Source organism: Lygodium microphyllum, chromosome 19 (genome assembly GCF_053477565.2).
Source record: "Lygodium microphyllum isolate KBCC chromosome 19, Lygodium_microphyllum_v1.1.10, whole genome shotgun sequence".
In the NCBI taxonomy this organism is placed as follows: domain Eukaryota; kingdom Viridiplantae; phylum Streptophyta; class Polypodiopsida; order Schizaeales; family Lygodiaceae; genus Lygodium; species Lygodium microphyllum.
In genome coordinates this window covers 12,465,654-12,487,823 of record NC_141153.1, presented here as the reverse complement: position 1 = coordinate 12,487,823, position 22,170 = coordinate 12,465,654, and the positions used below count along the sequence as shown (strand labels likewise).

Below are 22,170 nucleotides of genomic sequence, written 5' to 3'. Positions count from 1 at the left end.
AAGAGTTAGTTGAGGAAAGTAAGTACATCCTAATCAAAGGGATGTTATTTCCTTCTACTAGTAAGGTGTAATACTCACTAGGAAACCCAAGATAAAGGATAAATAAGGTAGATTAGTCCAATAAAGATTTAAAGAATTATACATACCTAAAGGATCACCTTCCAAAATCCTTGTGAAAGGAAACTCCCAGTCTCTTAAGAAATCATGAAGTGAAACTTCTATATCCACAAGAGGGGACTATGGTCCAAAGGAAATATAAAGATCCTTATAATTTAACTAGTGAGTTTAGAAAAATTGAAGACTCCCAAGGAAGGGGAATTTAAGTTGGATTGAGATGCCAAAGTTAAATTCTCTACAAGGGATTAGGTTGACGTCTTCCTTACGTTCATGATAACTTAGTAAGACTACTGGAATCTCAACCTAGAAAAATCACGCCTAGAATGAATTCCAATACATAGATTATATTCTAAAAGTTTGATTGATGCATTTAGGAAAGGCTAATTGTTGATTGTGTATTTTGATTAAGTTTGTATCAACATAGTTTAAGCTATGGAAGTATGCTAGGCCCCCCACAAGGCTAGTTGTAGAGCCCTTCACCAAAGGGTTGTTTCGTGTGCTCCGGATGCTAGGATCAATATTGGATATAAGAGGTCACTCCATAGGGATTAGCTATTAGCTAAGAAGCAACAATGAGACAAGGGGGGCTGTGGTTGTAAACTTGTTGGGCACTTGGGATTAATATAATCCCCTACAAGCCTAGGATGGTTCTCCTAGAAGGCCCCAATGCTAGCTAAGGGTGGATTGGTGGTTCTCACCTTTGGCAGAATCCTGAACATGGACTCTTAAATTGATATAATAAGACAATATTTCCTAGCTTGGAATAGAATATATGTTTTCTAGAAGAATTGTTATCTATTGTTTTCGTATTTGTGATTAAGTTACTTGAAATCTTATTCTTAATGGGTAAATGTTAAACTAAATATGATAGGTAATTAGATAACTAAGAAAACCCATCACAAAAGGAAAGCGAGAGGGTGGATCCCCCATGGATTTGTCCTATGGTAGGGTGTTCTCAACTAGTTGAGAGGTTTCCCTTAGAAGCGATAGATTAGAAGAATTTAAAAAAGGCCAAACACTAACTATAATAAGAAATTATCATAGATCCAAACCTCATGTCTTTCTAGGGGTCGCATTAGCTCCCCCTTGTTTCTCCTTTAAACCAAGTGTGGCACATGTTAGCTTTGGTTTGGGTTGACTTCTATAAACAATTGCCCATAATCGATGCTAGAAAATTATTAGGTGACCTCAAAAGTTATTACGAACCTTATTACAAGTCGATCCTTGTGGAAACAAAGGGAGCTTTCTTTGCGAGGGTTGTTGAGCCAAACGCACCAACAGTCGAGACTTTGAACGGACGCATTAGGTACTTACCCAAACCGGTAGGTCCCTGAGCAGCGACAAGTCGAAGAACACCATGCATTGATGGGTCGGGAAACTTTTTCTAGTTGCGAACCGGGTTATTGTTTCAAAAGCTGCAACTCACTTCTTCGGTGACAATCTCTCAACACTCCACTCTAACTAACCAAGCATTCTCCTCTCCAACCCAAGAAAACAAGAACAAAGGACTAGCTTGAGTTGTAGGAACTAACCTAACTTACCTTTCAAAGGCTCGACGATGGTTCCATGATCACGATCAACACAATCTAATGTCGTCACTCCTTCGCATCCACCACCAAGCATACCAACAAGTCAAAGAGCTGGTAGAGAAGACAAGAAAAGTGAGACGAAGATGAAGAGCTTCACCTTCCCTCAGTCCCTCGCTCAACACACCTCTCCCTCTCAACCACTCTCAACACAATAGAAGCAAGATGATAGAATGGAAAAATAGAATAGAAAGCTTGAGTAGTCACACACTGATGAGCTTTTGTAGCATGGATGTGCCAAAAGGGTGAATACAACTGAGACCTCCCACCCTTACATAGATCAAGAATTCAGGTTAGGCTTAGAGTTTGCGCCCCTTTTGCATTTTGCATTTAGGATTTGCGTCTCTTTTGGGTTTAGGGTTTCCACAATTGTGAATTAGGGTTTGCACCCTCTCTTGGCATCCTACTCACTTTGTGGGCTCTAGGCGTGGGCTCTAGGCCGGTCAATCCTTGAAGCATGCCTCAACTTAGCCTAAATAGACCAAGCCTATGCTAATCTAATCACAAATTCATGCGCCCAACCCACGCAACACTTACAGGTGTGACAAATACAACTACGAAAGATAAATACAATGTGCATGGGAGGGAGCCTGGCTCTCATAAAATAATATATCCATGATAATATGATGATGCCCATGAGTACAAAATAATTACCAAGTGTCCAAAATAATACATTGAAGCTCCATAAAATAATAATCCACCAAAAAAATAGTATTTGGTACTTCCGCTTTTGACGTCTTCTCAAAATACTCTTAACATTATTCCTAGATGAGTGCCAGTCCCATGGCACTCACATCGTAGTAGGTAGCATATAGTAGCTTGCACCGAAGACGCAGAATGATAAGAGCAATCTTGGAAGTAGTGGTCCTGATTGAGAAGTACAAAGATTGTTGATGAAGAACTTTGGTTGCGGAAGATCATGATATTCTTTTTGTTGTGGTTGGGAGAGATGATGTTGCTGGTACAATGGTAGATGGTGACTAACGTTGTTATTGGTGACAATCCTGTAGAAGTTGGTGATTCTGAAGATACACTTGAGCATTGATCCTGTTGATGGAGACAACTTGAATGGTCATTAGAAATGGCTGGGATATTGCAAAAGATGGGTGATGTGATATTAATGTAGAAGTGATGGCTCATAATTCTTCATGAACTTTTGTACTTGCAAAGTAAAACCTCACGTGTAATCACTTCCTAGGGGAAAGTGCTAGACGTCTATTCATGCATAGGACATATGATGTTGTTGGTTTGGGAGATGGGTCGAACTCCAAGCAAGCTTAAAGTGTTGTCCCACACTTGAGGACCCAAAATCGTGAATAGGTTATTGTGCAAATATATGATAGTGAGTGTGTGTGCATACATAGCCTAATACATAGTTAGAAGACTGCTGCACGGGTGCTTCTGATGATGTTGGTAGATAAACTAAGGAACCTTGAAGCTGATGAGGATGGAAAGAACTATCGTTGCTGAGGGAAAAGGGATTGTTGATGAAGCGAATGGTTCTCTGTTGGACAAACCACTAATGGTAGTTGATGCAATTGTGATCTCTAGATTGAAGAACCTTTTCCACCTTGTGTTGGAGTTGAGTTGTGGGTACTATGATGAAATGGAGTGAAAAGGGAAAAAGTGGAAGTGACTCAAGGAGGCATGTCTAACCGAGGTGAGCTGAGACATCCAACTTGAGGACCCCTAGGTGCGGTGCAGTGCATGTGAGTGCTTTTTTTTTTCTCTCTCTCTTTTTGTCTTTTTTTTTCTTTTGGCTAGCCAAGTAACAACAACGATATACAATAAGGCATGTTGCCTTACAAGGAGAAATTGAAGTATGAGATCAGAAGGCTGACTGTAAATAATAAAACTTGGTGCACAAGATGATTGGTGCAATGAGGTGTGTAAAAATGAAGATTTGAACATTGAGCATGGACATGGAAGCACATTGCCGCATTGTTGATGAAGCTGTTGTTGAAGAAGAACTTGAACTTGTTGATGAAGACTGGTATGCTCATTAATGAAGCAATTTGCAACTACTCCTAAGGAAGTAGATGACCATTAGATGTTGTAGTAAATGTATGGCATCATTGAAGAAAGTGGAACCTCATTGTTGATGGTTCATTAAGCTCTATGTTTCTTCACAGAAGCTCCATAATAAACTTGTTGTCTTGATTGGCCTTTGATGTCTTGACATGATGTCTCTTGATCTTGAGATTTTTAGAAAGGTTCTGATGCTAGTGTCAGGATCAAGTCTTTAACGTTGTTGCAGTGTAGGATATTCATAGAAAGCTTATATTGCTAATGATATTGTCTTCATTGAGAATTTGGCAATCAAGCTTGCTTGTATGCCTCTTTGTATGGAGTAGTGGACAAGAAAATCACTAGCAGTCTAGTAAGAGGTCTTGAATCCCATAAGCACAATGGTGCAGAATGCTACCTATGGAGCCTCTATGAAGCATTGTACTTGACTCACTTTCACAATGAGTAATGCAATATCATGATGCTTTCCTCTTTCAATTAGTGTCGTTGTCATTGTCAGTCCAATACACAAGATTGTCTTTTTGAGTCCAAGCTTCCACCTTGGAACCTAATTCACTTGTGTAACAGTTGTCTACTCATTGTCTATGTCAACATGAATCTAGCCTTCATCTTCCATCCACCATAGCTCCTGCCATGCTCTAGATCCGACATTCTAATAGTCTTCAAGCCTCAAGGTTCATTGCATTGCTTTGTCACTTATTGTTTTCTCGCATTCACTTGGCGAAACTTTGAGAGTACCATCATGTAGTGGATTCAAGGGAAAAAGATAGAAAGAAATATGAACAACTTTTTCTTTGAATTTCACCATCACACAAGGAGCGAAAGGGTTTGAGCTTATACCTCTTGTTTTTATTTTTGTGCCCTCGCATAAGATGTAGCATTGTTTCTAAAGTCGGAGGGACTTTTGCTCGTGCCAGTGTAACAAATTGAGCTAAAGAAACTTATGTACAAAGAAACTAAGACTAAAAAGGAAAAAAGAGTTCGTAATCTACAGTTTTTGGGATCCACCAGTCATAGAAATTCGGATTGTGCTCCAATTCAGCAAAAGGATCCAAGTCAAGTGGTTTGGTAACCAGTCCACAAATGCAGGTAATCGGATCACCAAGCAAAGAGGGTCCTTCAAAGCAACTAGCAATATGTAGTTCCTCTTTGATTTGAATCTTGTTGAGCAAGGGGTGATATATCAACTTTTGTAACAAGGAGAGATTCTAAGCTAGAATGATAGAGCACAGTGAAGTGGTCTCATAGTAAGTTGGGTTAGCTTGAAGTGCACTGACTATACGACGTTGCTTCAAGCTTGGTTGCAGTCATAAGACGACTGCCATTGCAAGCAATCTCAAGTCGATGAGAAAACCACTTCTACAAGAACAAACTTGAGGAATGACAATTCTACTCAAGCTCATCAAGTTACTAATTGGTCTTGGATTTTGGTCATAGAAGCAAAAGGAATAAATCGACATGATAGCAAGTGCTCTTGAGGGAGAGTCCTAACATATTCCTCCTAAATCAAGAGGCTTTTATCAAAAAGATGCTCATTGTCCTCCCGAGTGGAATGCCATTTAGAAGCTACTTGAATTGCCTCATCATCAATAACAAGGCCAAGATCAATCATTGCAAACAACTTGGCATAAGTAGTGTATATGGCCTCAAATTGTAGATATTTTGTTTCAGAGGAATTGAATTTCTTTGCCAAATGAGCAGCCATGATACTCAATGGTCGACGTACTAGCAAAAGCTTGATGGTTGGCTCAATTGGGACTAATTGGTGGGGTGAGTTAGTAGGGACATCAATAGCGTTGGGCCTAGGATCTGGAGTCGCAAGCATACTTCTTCCCGCCACTGTATCTAGGTTAGTAGAAGGTTTATATACATCACTCTTTGTCACATCATTTGATGAAGATTCAATCATTGTAGTACTAGAAGTAGAGGTAAGATTTGGTGTTGTGTCATGCAGCCTTGGAACAATCCATTCATTAGAAATTAGGATTGTATTTAAATGATGCATGCTCATCAAGAAGTTGTGGGTCATGGGTGAGGCAAAAGATATATCTAGTGACATCAATCATCATGTATCATTGTCCTAATCGACTTGCAATGTGTAGCTCTTCCTCTAAAAGAAGTTTGTCATGCAAGGGATTAAGTTTAGCCAATTTAGAAATGTTAACACCATGGACAAGTGCAAGCACTCAGAGAGATGTAGAAGCAACATATGTAGGATCATGCATTGAAGTCCAAAGTGCATTTATTTGCTCAGCAATAGTCATTTGGTGGCTACCATATCGTGCAGCTAACCCTCGACTGGAATACCATTTCCATTCAAAGTCACTTTGTCCTGTTGCTTTCTTGGCCAATGGTACATCTTTCCCTACTTGTTGTGTGCTTCCTAGAGTAGAACACAAGAATTAAGCGATGCTTCTCTTGCCCTACCTTGGTCATTTTCTTTATAACTTCTCCCATGACTATTCGGTAAATCCAACAAATTTGTGATTGCTCTAACCATGTCAAAGGCTTTTCTAAGAGTTTTTGATGCTCAACAGTCTGAATTCCAAGGTCGATGTGAATATATGCACGAGCAAGTGAAGTCAAGAGAGTTTCACCTAGTTCTTGAGAATTGTAGTCAAGATGATTACATTGAGAATCATTTTGGGCTTGGTTGCAACTGAAGATATGAAGCTTACACAGACGGATGTAAAGACTGCATTCTTACTTGGTGGTCTGCATGAAGACATATGTATGTAGCAGCCTGAAGGATTTGTGGAAAAAGGGAAAGAGAAGATGGTATGTAAACTCAAAAGGAGTTTGTATGGGCTGAAACAAGCACCAAGAGAACGGTATCATAAGTTTGATACATTTATGCAGTCTCAAGGTTTTCATAGAAGTCAAGTAGATCACTGCTTGTACACCAAGAAGGTAGCAGATGGCAACATGATTATCTTGGTTCTGTATGTTGATGGCATGCTGATTGCTGGCAAGGATACTCATGCCTTGGACTCACTGAAGCAAAGTCTTCATGGCAGCTTTGACCTTGGTGATGGAAATCACATTCTTGGCATGCGAATACTCAGAGATAGGTCAAAAGGATTACTCTAAATATCTCAATAGGAGTATATCTCCAAGGTTTTGCAGCTTTTCAATATGGAGGGGGGGGGGGAAACGATTGGGGTTCCATTGCCTCTATATGTGAAACTTAGTGCAGAGGACAGCCCTACATCTGATGATGAGAAGGCTGAAATGGCTAAGATACCATAATGCTTCAGTTGTTGGTAGTTTGATGTATACTATGGTTGCTACACGTCCTGACATTGTCTTTGCAGTGTGAGTGGTTAGCAGATACATGGCAAACCCTAGTAAAAAGCATTGGCAAGCAATGAAAGGTATTATGAGATACCTCAAAGGCACAAAGGATTTGTGCATTTGCTTTGGAAAGCAGAAGGCATCTATCGTTGGCTTTACGGATGCAGACTATGTTGGTCATGTAGATTGCAGAAAGTCCACTTCTGGGTATGTGCTTACCTTCACAGGAGGAGCAGTCTCTTGGATCTCTAGGCTATAAAAGTGTGTGCATTGTCTACTACAGAGGCAGATTATGTGGTTGCCACTGTGGCATGCAAGGAGGCTTTATGGCTTTTACGTTTGGTGGGAGAGCTTGGCATTACAAAGTTACTTGTTCTCCATTGTGATAGTCAGAGTGCTATCATGCTAGCATGGAATCCGGTCTTTTATGCAAAGACAAAGCACATACATGTGAAATACTACTTCATTAGAGATGTACTTGATAGCAATAGCATTGAGCTTGTCAAAGTGCATACAGATGATAATTCTACAGACCTTCTCACAAAGAGACTTCCAACAGAGCGGTTTGCTCATTGCTGCCAGATGATGGGAGTTGGATAGATATATGTATTTCAACTTTGTACATACCTAGACTTAGTTGATTCTTTTCTCCTCTTAAGGCACATTGCCTTTAGGTGGGAGGTTGTTGGGAATAAAGGACCCTCGTGTCTTTTATATATGCTCAGGTGTGAACACACCCTTAGCACACTTGTACTTATATTTATATATATATATATATATATATATATATATAAACTTAAAGAGGTACACTCGTCATTGTACCCACAAGTCATGCTCACTTTCACTCTCTACTCTGCACTCTCTCTCTGTCTCTTTGTTGTTTGTAAGTACTAGATGTCTCGATCCTCGCGCTCCCTCGAAGCTTAACAAACGTTGTTGGGAATAAAGGGCTCTCGTGCCTTTTATTTGTGCTCAAGTGTGAATAGACCCTTAGCACACTTGTACTTTCATATATATATCTATCTAAAAACCTAAAGAGGTACACTCATCATTGTACTCACAAGTCATACTCATTCTCACTCTCTACTTTGCACTCTCTCTCTCTGTCTCTTTGCTGTGTGTAAGCACTGCATGTCTCGATCCTCGCACTCCCTTGGAGCTCAACACGTTGCTCTTCTCATAGTGAAGTGTGGTCAAGCAAAAGTGAATCCCAAATACCCCTCTCCTCACTCTCTATATTGTCTCGCCGCTCCAAGTAAAATCAGGTAATCTATCAGCCCTTTGTTGGGGGGTGCTAAATGCCATTACCTTGGTCTACCCAAGGCTGATTGCAAGGTCTCTATCCTAGTCTCTACAACCCCTTTGGTGTATCTGAGATGAGTACAATATCACTCAATATAGAAAAAAAGGGGAATCAATGCTCCAAAAATGGCTCTCAACTCTCCCAGCCTATCAATGTAACCGGCAATGTCATTAATATATCTTCCGAAGAGTGTAGATAATAGCAAGCAGGCCTACTTCACCCCAAGGGTGTTTACAACCTCCCCTAACATCCCCTCCTAGGTCTCAGACTCACCCTTTGATTTGCACCAGCCTCCCTTGTGGCATTGTGTTAAACCCATTGTAGAAGTTCAGAAAGCAACAATAGACTTTCCTCCCATGAGCTCTATCCGCCTCAATGATGCTTGAAGTGTGAAGATGTTATCTAGGTAGAGTATCTTCTCCTAAACCCAAGCATGTCCACATGCTTGATGTTAGTGTCTCTTTGCTCACTTGCCTCAACTTATGCTCTAGTACCAATCCATAAAAACTTGGCTAGAACATGGCCAACCATGATACTACTATAGTTACTCGGAACTATTGAGCCACTTGGTTTCAGAATCAAGATTCAGTACTATAGTATTCACCAAGCAGTTGGCAAGGGAATCTTCACAAAGGGCCTGGTTGAATAGGTGACTAGGACTCCGGAGTAGTGTAAGCACATCAGACATCTTGTGTGTGCAAAGGATACTTTGGCACTAAAACTTCACAAAGGGTCTGGTTGAAGAGGTGAGCTAGGAGTAGTGCAAGCACATCTTATGGGTGCATAAGTTGATTTGCAACTAAAGCATTATGGTCTTGGTTCAACCATTCTACAACTTGTCTATAGTGTATTTGTTTGTATTGACAAAGAAGGTGGAAGTGGTGGGTTGGCTCCATGACAACGGAGGAAGGGGTGGCTGTCTAGATGCATGGTAACAGAGGTGGCATAGTCATGTCAACCTCTTGTGGTAAACTATCATTTTGGTTCTTTGTCTATGCCAACCTCTCATGGTAAACTGTCTTTGTGGTTCTTTGTCTTGAACACTCACTTCACTCCAATGACTTTGCATTTGGCTGGTCTAGGAACCCACGTGAAATTTTTCTCAATGCCCTCTCTTGCTCCATGGCTCTTTACCAATGGTCATGCTGCATAGCTTCTCCAATTGAAGTCAGGTCCCTGTTTGCCATGGCACAAGTCATCAACTCAGTGTGTGTGTGTGGATTGAGTTCATGGTTGAGTTTGTGCATGTGATCTAGTGGGCTAAGGCATCACGATATTATCCTGTGTATTTAGGCATTTTTATTTGGCCATTATGATGTGGTTTTTGGCATTTTTCAGTCAGTTGGCCATATTCTTGGCATTTATTTTGTCCTATTTCAAGCACTCCCCCACAACCTTTATCACTCATCTATCATCCACAGGTCCTTGTTGGAGAGAGGACCCAGTACGAGTGCCTTCACAGCTAGTGACTCACATTGGTTTTGTATTGTCTCGTATCGTGGTATATGGATTTCATTTCCTGAGCATTCTTGTGAGTTCTCTTCTTTTGCAGTGTTCTTCTTTTTTCTGTGTCTTGTTTAGTAGTCTATTTCAGCATACATCTACACTTCCATTGTTACATCCACTTTTGACATGCTATCAGACTACAGGATCTATGTTCTTGCTGATGTTTTTCTGCTGATTACAGGTATTTTTTACCTCTTCTAATTAGGCAACCTGCTGCTAATTGGTTCTAGCCTGTTTGTCATCTATTGTAGGCTATGTTTGTGCACGGGACTCTACGTTTTCAGCCTGCGTAAGCATTCTGCCCTATTTTCGTCAATTTGCTGCATTTATTGCTTCATTCAGCCTGTGTTTTGGTTTTCTAACCTTGCCTACTGGTTGGGCAACTGTGTGAACAGGTCGCTTTTGCTGTTTTTGGCATTTTTTACTGTGTTTTTCACTTATTGCAGTAGTCACCCTCCTCTTCTGATCAAATTTTTGGTTTCCATTGCGTGTGAACTCTCATTTTGTGCAAAGTTTGTTGCCGGTTTGGTTGTCTTCTCTCTTTGTCCACCTTCTATCGTCTATATTCTCTCCTCTATGCACTTCTACTAATAAGTTATATGGCTATGACTATCTAACTTGGAGTGTTGTTATGAAAGCTTGGTTCGTGTAGAAGCGGTTATGGTACATTGTTTGTGGAGCTATACTGCGTCTTGAGCGTCCTTTTCTAGTTCTAGATGATTTTGATGAGGAAAATCATGAGGAAGTTGTGCTTACATGGGATATGGATGATTTGTGTGCCTATTGTGCTATTCTTTGATGTATTTCTAAAGAAGTTCTACCAGTAGTTACCTCTTGTAGGACATCTCAAGAAGTATGTTCGAAGCTTTAGATGTTGTATGAGGAACCTTCCACCATGCATGCTGTGATACTTGATTGACAGCTCTAGTAGATGAAGTTCAAGCGTAAGGACACTATTCGGTTATTTTTGCTTTGTATTACATATGTTCAAGACTAGCTTCCACACATGTAGTTTGCTCTTTCAAAGGCACACCTTGTAGGGATAGTCCTCTACATGTTTCCCCCGGAGTTTATTGGAGTAGCCAATGCTTTTAGGATATAGATATCCTTGATACCTATGAGTTTTATCCATATACCATCCATTTTGCTTGACCATGAGGTATCATTCTGTCTACAGGGTGGCTTTCGTCTCATTATACAAGTTTGGTGAGGGTCTTGTGGCTAGAGAGAGGGGTGATAGAAAGAAGTTAAAGGCCTAGTGTTATCAGTGTGGTAAGAAGGCACACTTGCGAAAAGACAATAAAGAGTTAGTGGCTTCGCAAAAGAAAAAGAAGAAGAGGAAGAAGTGGGTTTTGGAATCTTCTAACGAGTCATCTGTTAGAATATTATGTGTGTGACCGACATTAGCTGGATACAGTTGTATACGTGTGTGGCATTCAATAAGTCGGTATAGTCAGTGACTTAACCATAGTTAGTATTGGTTAATCATACCTATGTATGTAAGTCTCTTTCAGTTAGTATGATGGAAGAATAATGGAAGAAGAACAACAATGAGCTAAGGCTCATATTTCGCTCCACTTTGTCTCTCTCCCTCTCTTCCAATATGGTATCAGAGCTTGAATGCTTGAAGCTTGAAGGCTTGGCAATGGCCATTTGATATTAAGACATCAAATCTGAAGAAAACGTCATCAAAGAAGATTGTGCCTGTAGTCCGTTTTTTTGCAGAAGCTATATCTTACTATAGAAATGGTTTTCGGAGAAATGGCCCGCTATTCCTGACCGTGTCGACGTGGTCTACAACTTTGCAAAAGAAAGTTTTTTCAAATTTCTCACAGATTTTGAGATATATAACACAAACCTGTACAAACTGGTTGTTTAGTGTAGTAAGCAACAGATGATTCCAAGGCAGTGGTAGCTTTCATCCTAATAATGTATATACCCTTATTATCATGCATTTGAGCATGATATTGGAGTGTTAAATTGTCACAAGACTGTGACAACTATTACCTTTTTGTTGATTTCTTTATTACATACTTTATTTGGTTTTCTTTTTGGAAGGATCCCTTTTCAAATCTAAACGCCTGAGTTGCATGGCCAATATGTGAAACAGAGAGGAATGTCTAGTGAGTCAAGACTGGACAGTTAAGGTCCAATATAAGTCTGGAAGAGACTAATGGCACTGTAGATTGACAAGTCTGGAAGAGACTTGTGAAAGTGTATATGGACAAGTGTGTTGAAGAACTAGCCTGGAAGAGACTAATTCAAAGTGAAGATGGACAAATCTTCAAGAGATTAGTCCATGTGGGGTCATCAGTGGAAATTCACTTCCAGTTGAGCTACATTGCAAATCTGGATGTAGCCATAGTCTGCAAAGATGGTCAGAAGACTAGTGGGATGCAATGGAAGCAACTCCTAAAATTTAGGGAGTTACTATTTTTGGACCTCAGAATCTGTTCGCGTCATTATCTTCGTTTTTGCACGAGGATCAATCTTCTGGTCTGTGCCGAGGTCAAATTCTGCACCGAGGATGGAGAATTTTAGACCGGAAGGCTGGAGTGGGAAATATCTTCCAGTGCCGCCACTTGGCACAAATTTGTGCACTTACCTCTTTAAAGAGGGACTGGCGTGCAGTTTTTTGATAGTTGGGGGCTCATTTGTGAAAGGGGAAATGGATTGCTGCAGATGGAGAGCTCTTGAGAGCTGGTCTACCTTGTCTATGATGCACAAAGGGCTGAGCTTGCTTCCTATTCTCTCTCTTTCTCTCCCTGACAGTATGGTTATGCTGCAGAATCAAGGCACTTTCTTCTGATTTAGGTACAGTTGTGTGGAATATGCTGTGTTTGCATGAGGCAAGAGCCTCCTTTCTCCAAGAATAGGAGCAATTGTTGGCTGTCCCAGCAGGGACAGGTGAGGGTGGTAACCTCACCAAGCAATTGTCTGAAACAGCATTAAATCAGTTCTGATTCTGGACTGTTCAGAGGTTATTTCAGAGCCCAATTGATGTCAGAATCAAGGGGCACTTGGCCTAGATGATGCAGGACAGTGCAGGGAACAATATGGGCTGAGAACAGGTGTCAAAACAGGTCTGAACCAGTAATTACAGTGGGCTGAACAGTACAGGGAACAGTATGAGTTGAAAACAGGTTTCAGAACAGGTCTGAACCAGTAATTACAGCCGACTGAAATGGTCAATTCTGCACTCCAACCCGAAGTTTCATACTTGGGCAGAGTTTCCCCTCCTGGTCAACTTGTTTTGGGTCAGTAATTGTACTGTTATGTTGTCAAATTTCACACAGAATAGGTGAAAGACAGCCCATTGTACCTTCTCTCTTTAAAAATAAAGAAATACCGCAAGGGGCGCCTGACTTAGGGGCCAACAGGGTGTCTGTGTTGCATCAGGAGCATTCTAGCTTCCCGTTTTTCTTCTTGATTCTGTGTCTTTAAGTTCAGGTAAAGTGGACGATTGTAAATTGGGTGAAAGCATTTATGTATTTTTGTTGTACACTACCGCCCTTTCCAGTGAACAGGCCGGTTACATAAATCCTTAGTTTTGGAGCTTATTCGTAGGCTAGAAATAGTGAACTGGTTGTTGTCCTGAATTTGGAGGCAATATACCTACAAAGTTGAAGTATTTGTGATGCTTATTTGCTATTGAGAAATGCTTGGATCATAGCATTTGAGTGGTAGATTCTTTTTGGGATATTGTGAGTGTTGAAAGTTTAAAGTTTGGATTGATTTGTTGCTGGTTATACCAAGATATTGACTGGTTATTGTCTGGAGATAGAATACCTATAGTCTTCACTTGACATACATGCAATATATTCTGATCGATTGGACATGTATCAACTTTTGCATAGAGTGACAACTGAATGAGATGTTTTGGGACTGTTTTGAGGTTTGAATACTCTTGTTTTAATAGAGAAAATAATGCTGGTTATAGCAGTGGGTTGACTGTATTTGGTATTGCTACTTGCATATATTACAAGCATTGATATTTGTATGGACATAGTTTGTTGTTGGGATGTTTTGCCACTATCATAAAATGTTTTGAACTGATTTGAGCTTGGTTTATGCTCAGTTGACTGTGTTTTTTCATTGTTCGAATACAGTTTACAACAAGCAAGTTGTCAGGAAATTGTCTTGAATTGCAAGAAATTAGTCCTGAATTGTAGAAAAAGGAATCAGATACTTATAAGTTCTATACATCACTGAATACCTAAGCTGCAACTATGGCAAATGCTCAAGGTACTGACAATATCACTCAAATTGTGGAAGAAAAGCTGGACAATAAAAATTTTGCTTTATGGAAGTTTCGTATGAAGAATTTTTTGGTTGGCAAAGATTATTGAGACTTATGTATAGGTAGTGAGGCTGAACCTGAAATACATGAAAGGAATCCGACAAATGATTAGAAAAGGGCTCATAAGTTATGGAATAGTCTAGCATGCAAGGTGTTATATTGGTTTTTCTTATGTATATTAGATGCTATGGTTATACAGATTACTAGATACAGTTCTCCAAAGGATGCATGGGACATACTCATGAAGAATTATGGAAATGTAACACATACAAGAAAGATTCAGCTAAAGCAACAGTTCAATAACATGTCTAGGAATGACAGAAGCATTCAGGCTTACACTACAGAGATCAAGAACATAGCGGATCAGCTTGCCACCATTGGATCTTCAGTGTCTTGAGGATGATATAATTGCAATGACATTTAATGGACTTGGCAAAGAGTATAAAGCATTTGATACGTCTATTTCTATGAGAGCTGAATCCCCTGATTGGGATAGTCAAACAGAGATAATGATTGTCATTACTGTGGCAGATATGGACACATTGCAAAGGATTGTTATAAGAAGCAGAGAGATATGAAGACAAAGAGCAAACAATATGGGCACTATGCATCTTCTAGCGGTGCTCATAATGAGCAGGTTGACAGATTGTTTGCCATGCAGCATATATCTAAGAATGCATCTAGGCAGAAAAGAGACGAGAGATGATACATTGATTGAGGGGCTTCAAATCATACGACGCCCTATGGAGAATAATTTGATGAGATGGTTGCAGGTTCACATGGTTATGTGTATACTGGGGATGACACCTAACATGACATTCAGCACACAAGAATTGTTTCGTTGTTTATGCTTGATGGCAAGAAAAAGAGTGTACATGATGTACTACATGTATCTACAATAACCAAGAATATTTTGTCAGTTGGACAGATAGCAGAACAGAATCTGTAGATGAGATTTAATAGAGATGGATGCTTTGTTGAAGAATATGATAATAGTTGCAAATTGATTGCTAGAGGTCGAAGAGATGGCAGAATGTTTACTCTTAATGCATCAATTCTAGAATTGAAAGTAGTCATGTTTACACATGATGATAGTGCTATACGGAATGTTGAGATATGGCATAAGCAGATTGGCCATATGAATGTACAAAAGCTGAAATCTATGCAGCAGAAAGAGATTTGTGCTTGGACTACCTACGTTCAAGTATCATGACTTTGGACATATATGTGATGCATGTTAGTTTGAAAAGCAGACACAGTTTTCATTTATGAGACATGTACGGAATAGCTCACGACCCTTGCAGTTGGTACATTCAAATGTATGGGATCCGTCTCATAATGCTTCGTTTGGTGGTGCTCGTTACTATGTATCCTTCATTGATGATTTTACCATGTATACTTGGCTTTACATACTAAAACATAAGGATGATGTGTTTGATGCATTCAAGGACTTCAAGAAGCATGCTGAAAATGAGTTGAGCTGTATAATTTCATATCTTAGATCAAATGGAGGTGGAGAATATGTCTCTAATTATTTTGACAGGTACCGTGCTAAACATGGGATTAGAAGATTGTTAACTTGTAGCTATACACCGTAGCAAAATGATGTAGCAGAAAGAAAAAATAGGATACTAATGGAATCGGCAAGAGCTATGCTGAATGAGAAGAGTTTGCCAAATGGTTATTGGGCTGAAGCAGTAGTTTGTTGTCTTTGTGCTGAATAGAACCCCTACAATAGGGATTCATGATGTAACTCCATATGAGAGGTTGTATGGTCATAAGCTTGACATTTTACACTTAAAGGTATTTGGTAGCATTGCATATGTATATGTTCCTGATGAAAAGAGGAAGAAATTGGATCCTAAAGCTGTCAAGAGTATGTTCCTTGGTTGGTCTTGTGCATGTGTTATGTACCATCTACACATGAGACATTGATTAGCAGAGATATATTTTATGAGGTGGCATCGTGGTATGGTAATCCGGTTGCAGTGGCTACTGATGGATCCGTTAGCACTAGTAATGCTAAAAATACACCTACAGTAAGTACATCTATGAGTGGTCCTACACGTGATGGGTCACCTATAGTAAGTCCTTGATTAGGACACTTATAGAGTCTTATAGAGTCGTACTCTTACATCCACTGACACATATGTTAGTGAGGGGGAGATTAGATAAGGGAAAAGAAAATATGCTTAAGGATGTAACAAGTCTACTTACAGTAGGTTATGAGTAATCCAGCAGTGATAGTTTGGATAGTAAGTTGGGCATTTCGTCTATTATAACGCCTGGAGCAAGGCAAAGTCGTTATGTACCGCCTCATGAGAGGCAAGCTCAGAGCGTGAGCCATAGTTACAGAGATCTGAGAGAGTCAAAAAACCAATTGACAAGTTTACATACACTAGTTATTCAGTCCGTCATTATGTATATATGGCTAGTGTGACAGGTTACAAAGAACCTACAAAGTTTGATGATGCAGTTACAGATGATAACTAGTGTGCTACCATGGATGAGGAGTATGCAGCCCTGGCTGAAAATGAGACATAGAAATTGGTTGAGTTGCCTGAAGGCAAAGTCCCCATTGGTTGCAAATGGATTTACAAGGTTAAGTACAAGTCAGATGGTTCGTTAGAACGCTATAAGGCCAGGTTGGTTGCAAAAGGGTATGCGTAGCAATATTGCCTTGATTATGAGGAGACTTCCAATCCGGTGGCTAAAATGGCAATAGTCAGAATTGTCATTGCTTTTGCAGCATACAAAGGCTAGAAATTATGGCAAATGGACATCAAGAATACTTTCTTAAACGGTGATTTAGTTGAGGAAGTATATATGGAGCAGCCTAAAGGCTATGTTCACCCGGACTTTTCTACACATGTATATAAGCTGAAAAATGCTTTATATGGACTGAAACAGACACCTAGAGTATGGAATACTCGGATTAGTAATTATTTACAGCAACATGGATTTAGATTGGGTGATGCAGATCATAGTTTGTTCACGAATAAGACAAATCATGGATATGTGTTTCTAGTGGTTTATGTAGATGATCTTATCATCACTGGAGATGATGAAGAGGGCATTGCTGAAATTAAATCATGTTTACAGGCTGAATTCAGAGTCAAAGACCTTGGTGAACTAAAGTATTTTCTTGGGATTGAGGTAGTCTCTACACCTCAAGGTATATGGCTGCTACAGAAGCAGTACACTCATGACATGTTACAGAAGTATGGTATGATTGAATGCAAGCCTATAGAGACACCTCTTGATCAAAATGTCAAGCTGCAGATTGATGTTGGGAATGACATAGAGAATGTGACCATGTATCAACAGATGGTGGGCAGCTTAATATACTTGACTATTACTCGTCCTGACTTATGTTATGCAGTGGGGCTGATTAGTCAGTTCATGCAGAAGCCTTACAAACTACATTTAAATGCAGTTAGAAGGATCATGAGATATGTAAAGGATACTATAGATTATGGGTTGTTTTATGCATATGGAAAATCTCTTGACTTGACAGGGTTTACTGATGTCGATTGGGCTGGTTCTATGACAGAAGGTCAACCAGTGGTTATGCATTTGGATTGGGCAGCTGTATGATTAGTGGCAGAGTAAGAAACAGCCTACTGTTGCATTGTCTAGTACAGAAGCTGAGTACACAGGAGCTGCCTTAGCGGCTAGCGAAGCAGTTTGGTTGATGAAACTGTTGAAAGACTTGGGAATATAGCTGGAAAGCAAAGTGAGATTGCATTGTGATAACCTCAGCAGTGTTATGTTGGCTTAGCAATCCTGTCTACCATGCTAGGTCCAAGCATATTGAGGTTCACTACCATTTCATCAGAGAAATGGTTCTTACAAGGCAGATTGACTTTATTCATGTGAAGACTAAAGACTAAGTAGTAGACATATTTACCAAGTCACTTGGTAAAGAAAAGTTCATATACTTCAAACAGCTACTTGGAGTTTATCAGATGGTTTGAGCTTGAGGGGGAGTGTTAGAATATCAAGCTCCCGTTACTCTTCGGTCGATCTATCTTTATGTGTGTGACTAACATTAGCTGGATACAGTTGTACATGTGTGTGACATTTAGTAAGTCGATGTAGTCAGTGACTTAACCATAGTTAGTCTTGGTTAGTCATACCTATATGTAAGTCTCTTTTAGTTAGTATGATGGAAAAATAATGGAAAAAGAACAACAATGAGGTGAGGGTCATCTTCCGCTCCACTCTATCTCTCTCCTTCTCTTCCAACATTATCCTCTTCCTCAAACTCTGATTTAGATTCTTCGGCCCAAGCAATGCAAAAGGAATCCTTGTCTTCAAATGAGGAATGGGCTTGGGTGCCCCTTTCTTTGCTACTTTCTAGTACAGGTGATGCGGTCATCCCTAAGGACTCTTCTATGCTAGAGGGAGTGTGAGAGGGTGGTGAGATAGGGTAGGTGAACCTCATCTATACAGGTATACCAGTGCACAGGCTTTAGAGAGCAACGTTTGTGATGCATCGACTGAAGTCTAGCAAGTTCAAATCCTAGAGTTGGGATTGACATCTAGGTTCACGATGGGCTGGTATTCGATAGAGTGTGGGATTGGCTCTTAGTTTGAGCTCACATGAGGGGACTCTTTGGCGAACTGGCTAAAGGTGGGGATTCCGTGGTCACATATGTTCAAAGGCATTTTTTATAAGATGGTCTTGTATGCTATTGCAAGACATTGTTGTCAGACATTGAAAGTTGCTTTTATTCTTCTCTATTTTTAAGTGTTGATACAATCGTCATTGACATGAGGTTCTCTTTAAGGCACCTTGGTGGTGGGTTGCACACCCACTACTTGGGTATCTATGGTTCTACTGTGGTGGACATTGTTGTATGTGTTATGATGGGACATTATCATTGTATATTGTATTGTATCAGATCACGCGTGATCCAAGAGGGTGTTAGCAGATATGTTAGTTCATGGTTGAGTCTGTGCATGTGATCGTAGGCTAGGGCACTAGGATATTATCTTGTGTATTTAGGCATTTTTATTTGGCCATTATGATGTGGTTTTGGGCATTTTTCAGTCAGTTGGCTGTATTCTTGGCATTTATTTTGCCGCATTTCAAGCAATCCTCCTTCATAGTCATTATCACTCAACTATCATCCACATGTCCTTGCTATAGAGAGGAGTCGGTGCCAATGCCTACACAGCTAGTGACTCGCATCGGTTCTGTACTATCTCATTTCTTGGTATATGGATTCCATTTCGAGTTCTCTTCTTTTGTTGTGTTCTTCCTTTCTCTTTTTCTTGTGTTTGGCAGTCTATTTCAGCACATGTGTACGCTTCCATTGCTGCAATCCACTTTTGACACTTTGGGACATGCATGGTGCTTGGGGTGGTATGTTGCAGACCTGTTAGGCCTCCTTGCAGTTCTGTCCTAGGAAAGTCGGTACAAACTTTCACTCTGGTCTCATCGGGTAAGCTTGCCTCTTTCTTCATGGGATAACTATGGATTGGCCATTAAAACTCACAAGTCTTAGAATCTCAATGTCCTTATGTCCTTTGGATATCGTTAAGAAATTCCAGCATATAGAGAGGTTCAATTTTGGAAAACTAATTCAGCATATGGATGATGCAACTTTCCCTTGAAAACATTTCAACCTACGAGGCTTATGAGATGAACAATTCATTGTTAAATAGTTAATAGTGTCAAATTAGTTCCTCCAGGGCTGACAGTGAGCACTTATGGGTCCAAGCAGCTGTGCTACTGAATTTGGTTCTGTATGTCTTTGACTTGCTACAGAGGTCATGGCGTCATCTTAAATGATGCATCTTTCAACAACCTACCATGAGTGTTTGTCATAGCATCCTTGTGTCAAGCATCTTTTCCATACTGCCCCCATGTTTGCCATTCTAATCCTATGTTAAACATTTTTCGTGTATTAATAGTGGTGATATATTTAAAGATTAAAGATGCAGAGACTGATATATACAATAGGTTTGTATGTGTCATGATTAAATTGTTATGAAATTTGGCCTGTAAATGGATTTTGTCAAGAGGTTTGAATAGCTGTGACATTTGAAAGCAAAGTACAGCAGAAACTACACTACAGCTCCATTCGCAAGTCAGTTTCTGAGAACTTGCCCTGACAGGGTTTATGGCGTGGCACCTGGGCGAACTGTTTGACAACAGATGCAAGAGGTGGCTGGAGAACGTGGTGGCTATCTACATGGTCGAGGGGGTATCACACCCATGCCTTATACTTAAATCTGAATTTGAAAGTGGTTGAACTCTTCTAATGTGAATTGGTGGGAAATTGTTTTACAGCTCTCGATAGTGATGATTTGTTGTATTTGAAAGAGCAAATGGAAGCAGAAGAGGATGCCGAGCGCCTTCGTCGTCGCACAGAGAAAAGAGCATTTGCGGCATTTAGAATATCCATTGCTTTAATACAACATGTTTCCATGTCTGTTTGTGTGTATAATTGACAATTCATAGTGTGCCCTTGGATTCTTCTTGACTCTCCTTTTACAGAGCTGCGAGTTTAGCAGATGCGTCAGCATCAACTGTTCCACTACCGCTTAGAGTAGAACCAAAAGTCCGCAGTGGTATAAGGTCAGTTTCAGTGTTGAATATAAATTTTGTCATTGACTATAAGATTTTTCAGTGAGTTTTATGCAAATATTGTTATCAAACTTTCCTGTTCTGTTATTAGTAGGCAGCAAGTGCTACTGAAGAATATCAAGCCAAAAAGCAAACCCTCCCCTCATGGCAGTAGCGGTTCGAAGGGTTACAGCTCAAGTTCTGATGACAATGTGTCAAGTAAGACAACTAATAAAGATATCGCTGTTGGAGATTCAAAACAAACGAGTTCTATGGCTGAAACTAAAAGTGGGGCTGGCTTGCTCGGCTTGGCTTATGAAAGTTCAGAAGAAAGTGAATGAAGAATGTGTGTGTGGACAGAGAGAAACCTGTTTGAGCATCAGGATGCAGCCTGTGTGTGTAGATGATTTAAACGGCATATTTTCATTCTCAAAACTGTTACAAGCTTCAGACCCTGTCAGCCCATGTGTAGTATTGCTCAACAAACTTAAGGGGGGCAAAAACTGCTTAGATTTAGACGACAAGGCAGGGCTGTACAGAATGATTGTAGCTGTGATGTAAGTTGTAGGGTTCAAACAGCTCAAGGCTGATGTAAACAAACTTACTGGATACTTAAAATCTTTCTGCCATACTTGGCTGTATTGTCTCTAGATATTTACGGATTGTTTTTTCGCTTGACTTGAGCATTAGAACCTAGGTTACTGGATGAATCATTGTTAATCTCAGGTACTGTTAGGACCATGTTGAGAGCTAGCAATTTTTGCATGCTAGTAACATGTTGATCATGAGCCTTGTAGCATTTTAGTCATTCTTCAACTTTTTTAGAAATGATTGGCATGTTCTATGGATGATTATATATACCAGAAACTTGAGCTTGAAGTCTTTTACCAAGAAAGATTTTAGCTCAACATCTGCTTTGAGTGCAGCTAGTTTTGTTTTTGGATTGCTTGAAACGTACGTTTTCTTTGCAATCTTTTCCATTCCGGTTATACAGCATGGTCAGTTTAGTGGTCGCCGGCCATCTCTCGTTTGTCAATAGAAGCATGGTAATGATCATGTTAAAATGGAGAATGGTAAAGAAATGTGTGATTACATTTGCACTAATCGGTTATACAAGCGTTTTGCAGGTGTTTTCAATTGATCGAATTTGTATGGTGATGTAGACCAAGCAATGCGTTTTCCCCATCGATTTGTTTTTAGAAGTGAATCTTCAATTTCTTAACTATTTGTTTGAGTAAATCTAATGAGAAAACCAAGAGCATGTACACTTTCCAAGCCAAATTTCAATTCACTCATATCCAATCATCATAGTATGCTTGATCATAAAGACATGATCTTATCTCAAGTAAATTATTGCAACACATTTTTTGACCCAATTTCTTTTTTTCACCTTCCTTCACTAGGAGCACCCTCTTTCCTTCATTTATTGGAATCATTTCCTCCCCAAGCCGAAAAAGCA

General features: G+C 39.9%; 1 protein-coding gene across 3 annotated transcripts in view; it reads left to right on the top strand.

The window, feature by feature from the left end:
* LOC148019577 (ankyrin repeat protein) overlaps positions 1 to 21,340 on the top strand; it is an 83,458-nt gene extending 62,118 nt beyond the window's left edge. For 2 of the 3 annotated variants that reach the window (XM_087699586.1, XM_087699583.1), the window contains 4 exons: positions 20,301 to 20,349; positions 20,436 to 20,543; positions 20,642 to 20,723; positions 20,824 to 21,340. In XM_087699586.1, coding sequence (XP_087555712.1) covers positions 20,301 to 20,349; positions 20,436 to 20,543; positions 20,642 to 20,723; positions 20,824 to 21,052 — 468 coding nt within the window. In that variant the 3' untranslated portion in view covers positions 21,053 to 21,340. The remainder of the gene's footprint in view (positions 1 to 20,300; positions 20,350 to 20,435; positions 20,544 to 20,641; positions 20,724 to 20,823) is intronic. The other variant, XM_087699584.1, reaches the window with a different exon arrangement.
* Positions 21,341 to 22,170: the final 830 nt, after the last annotated feature.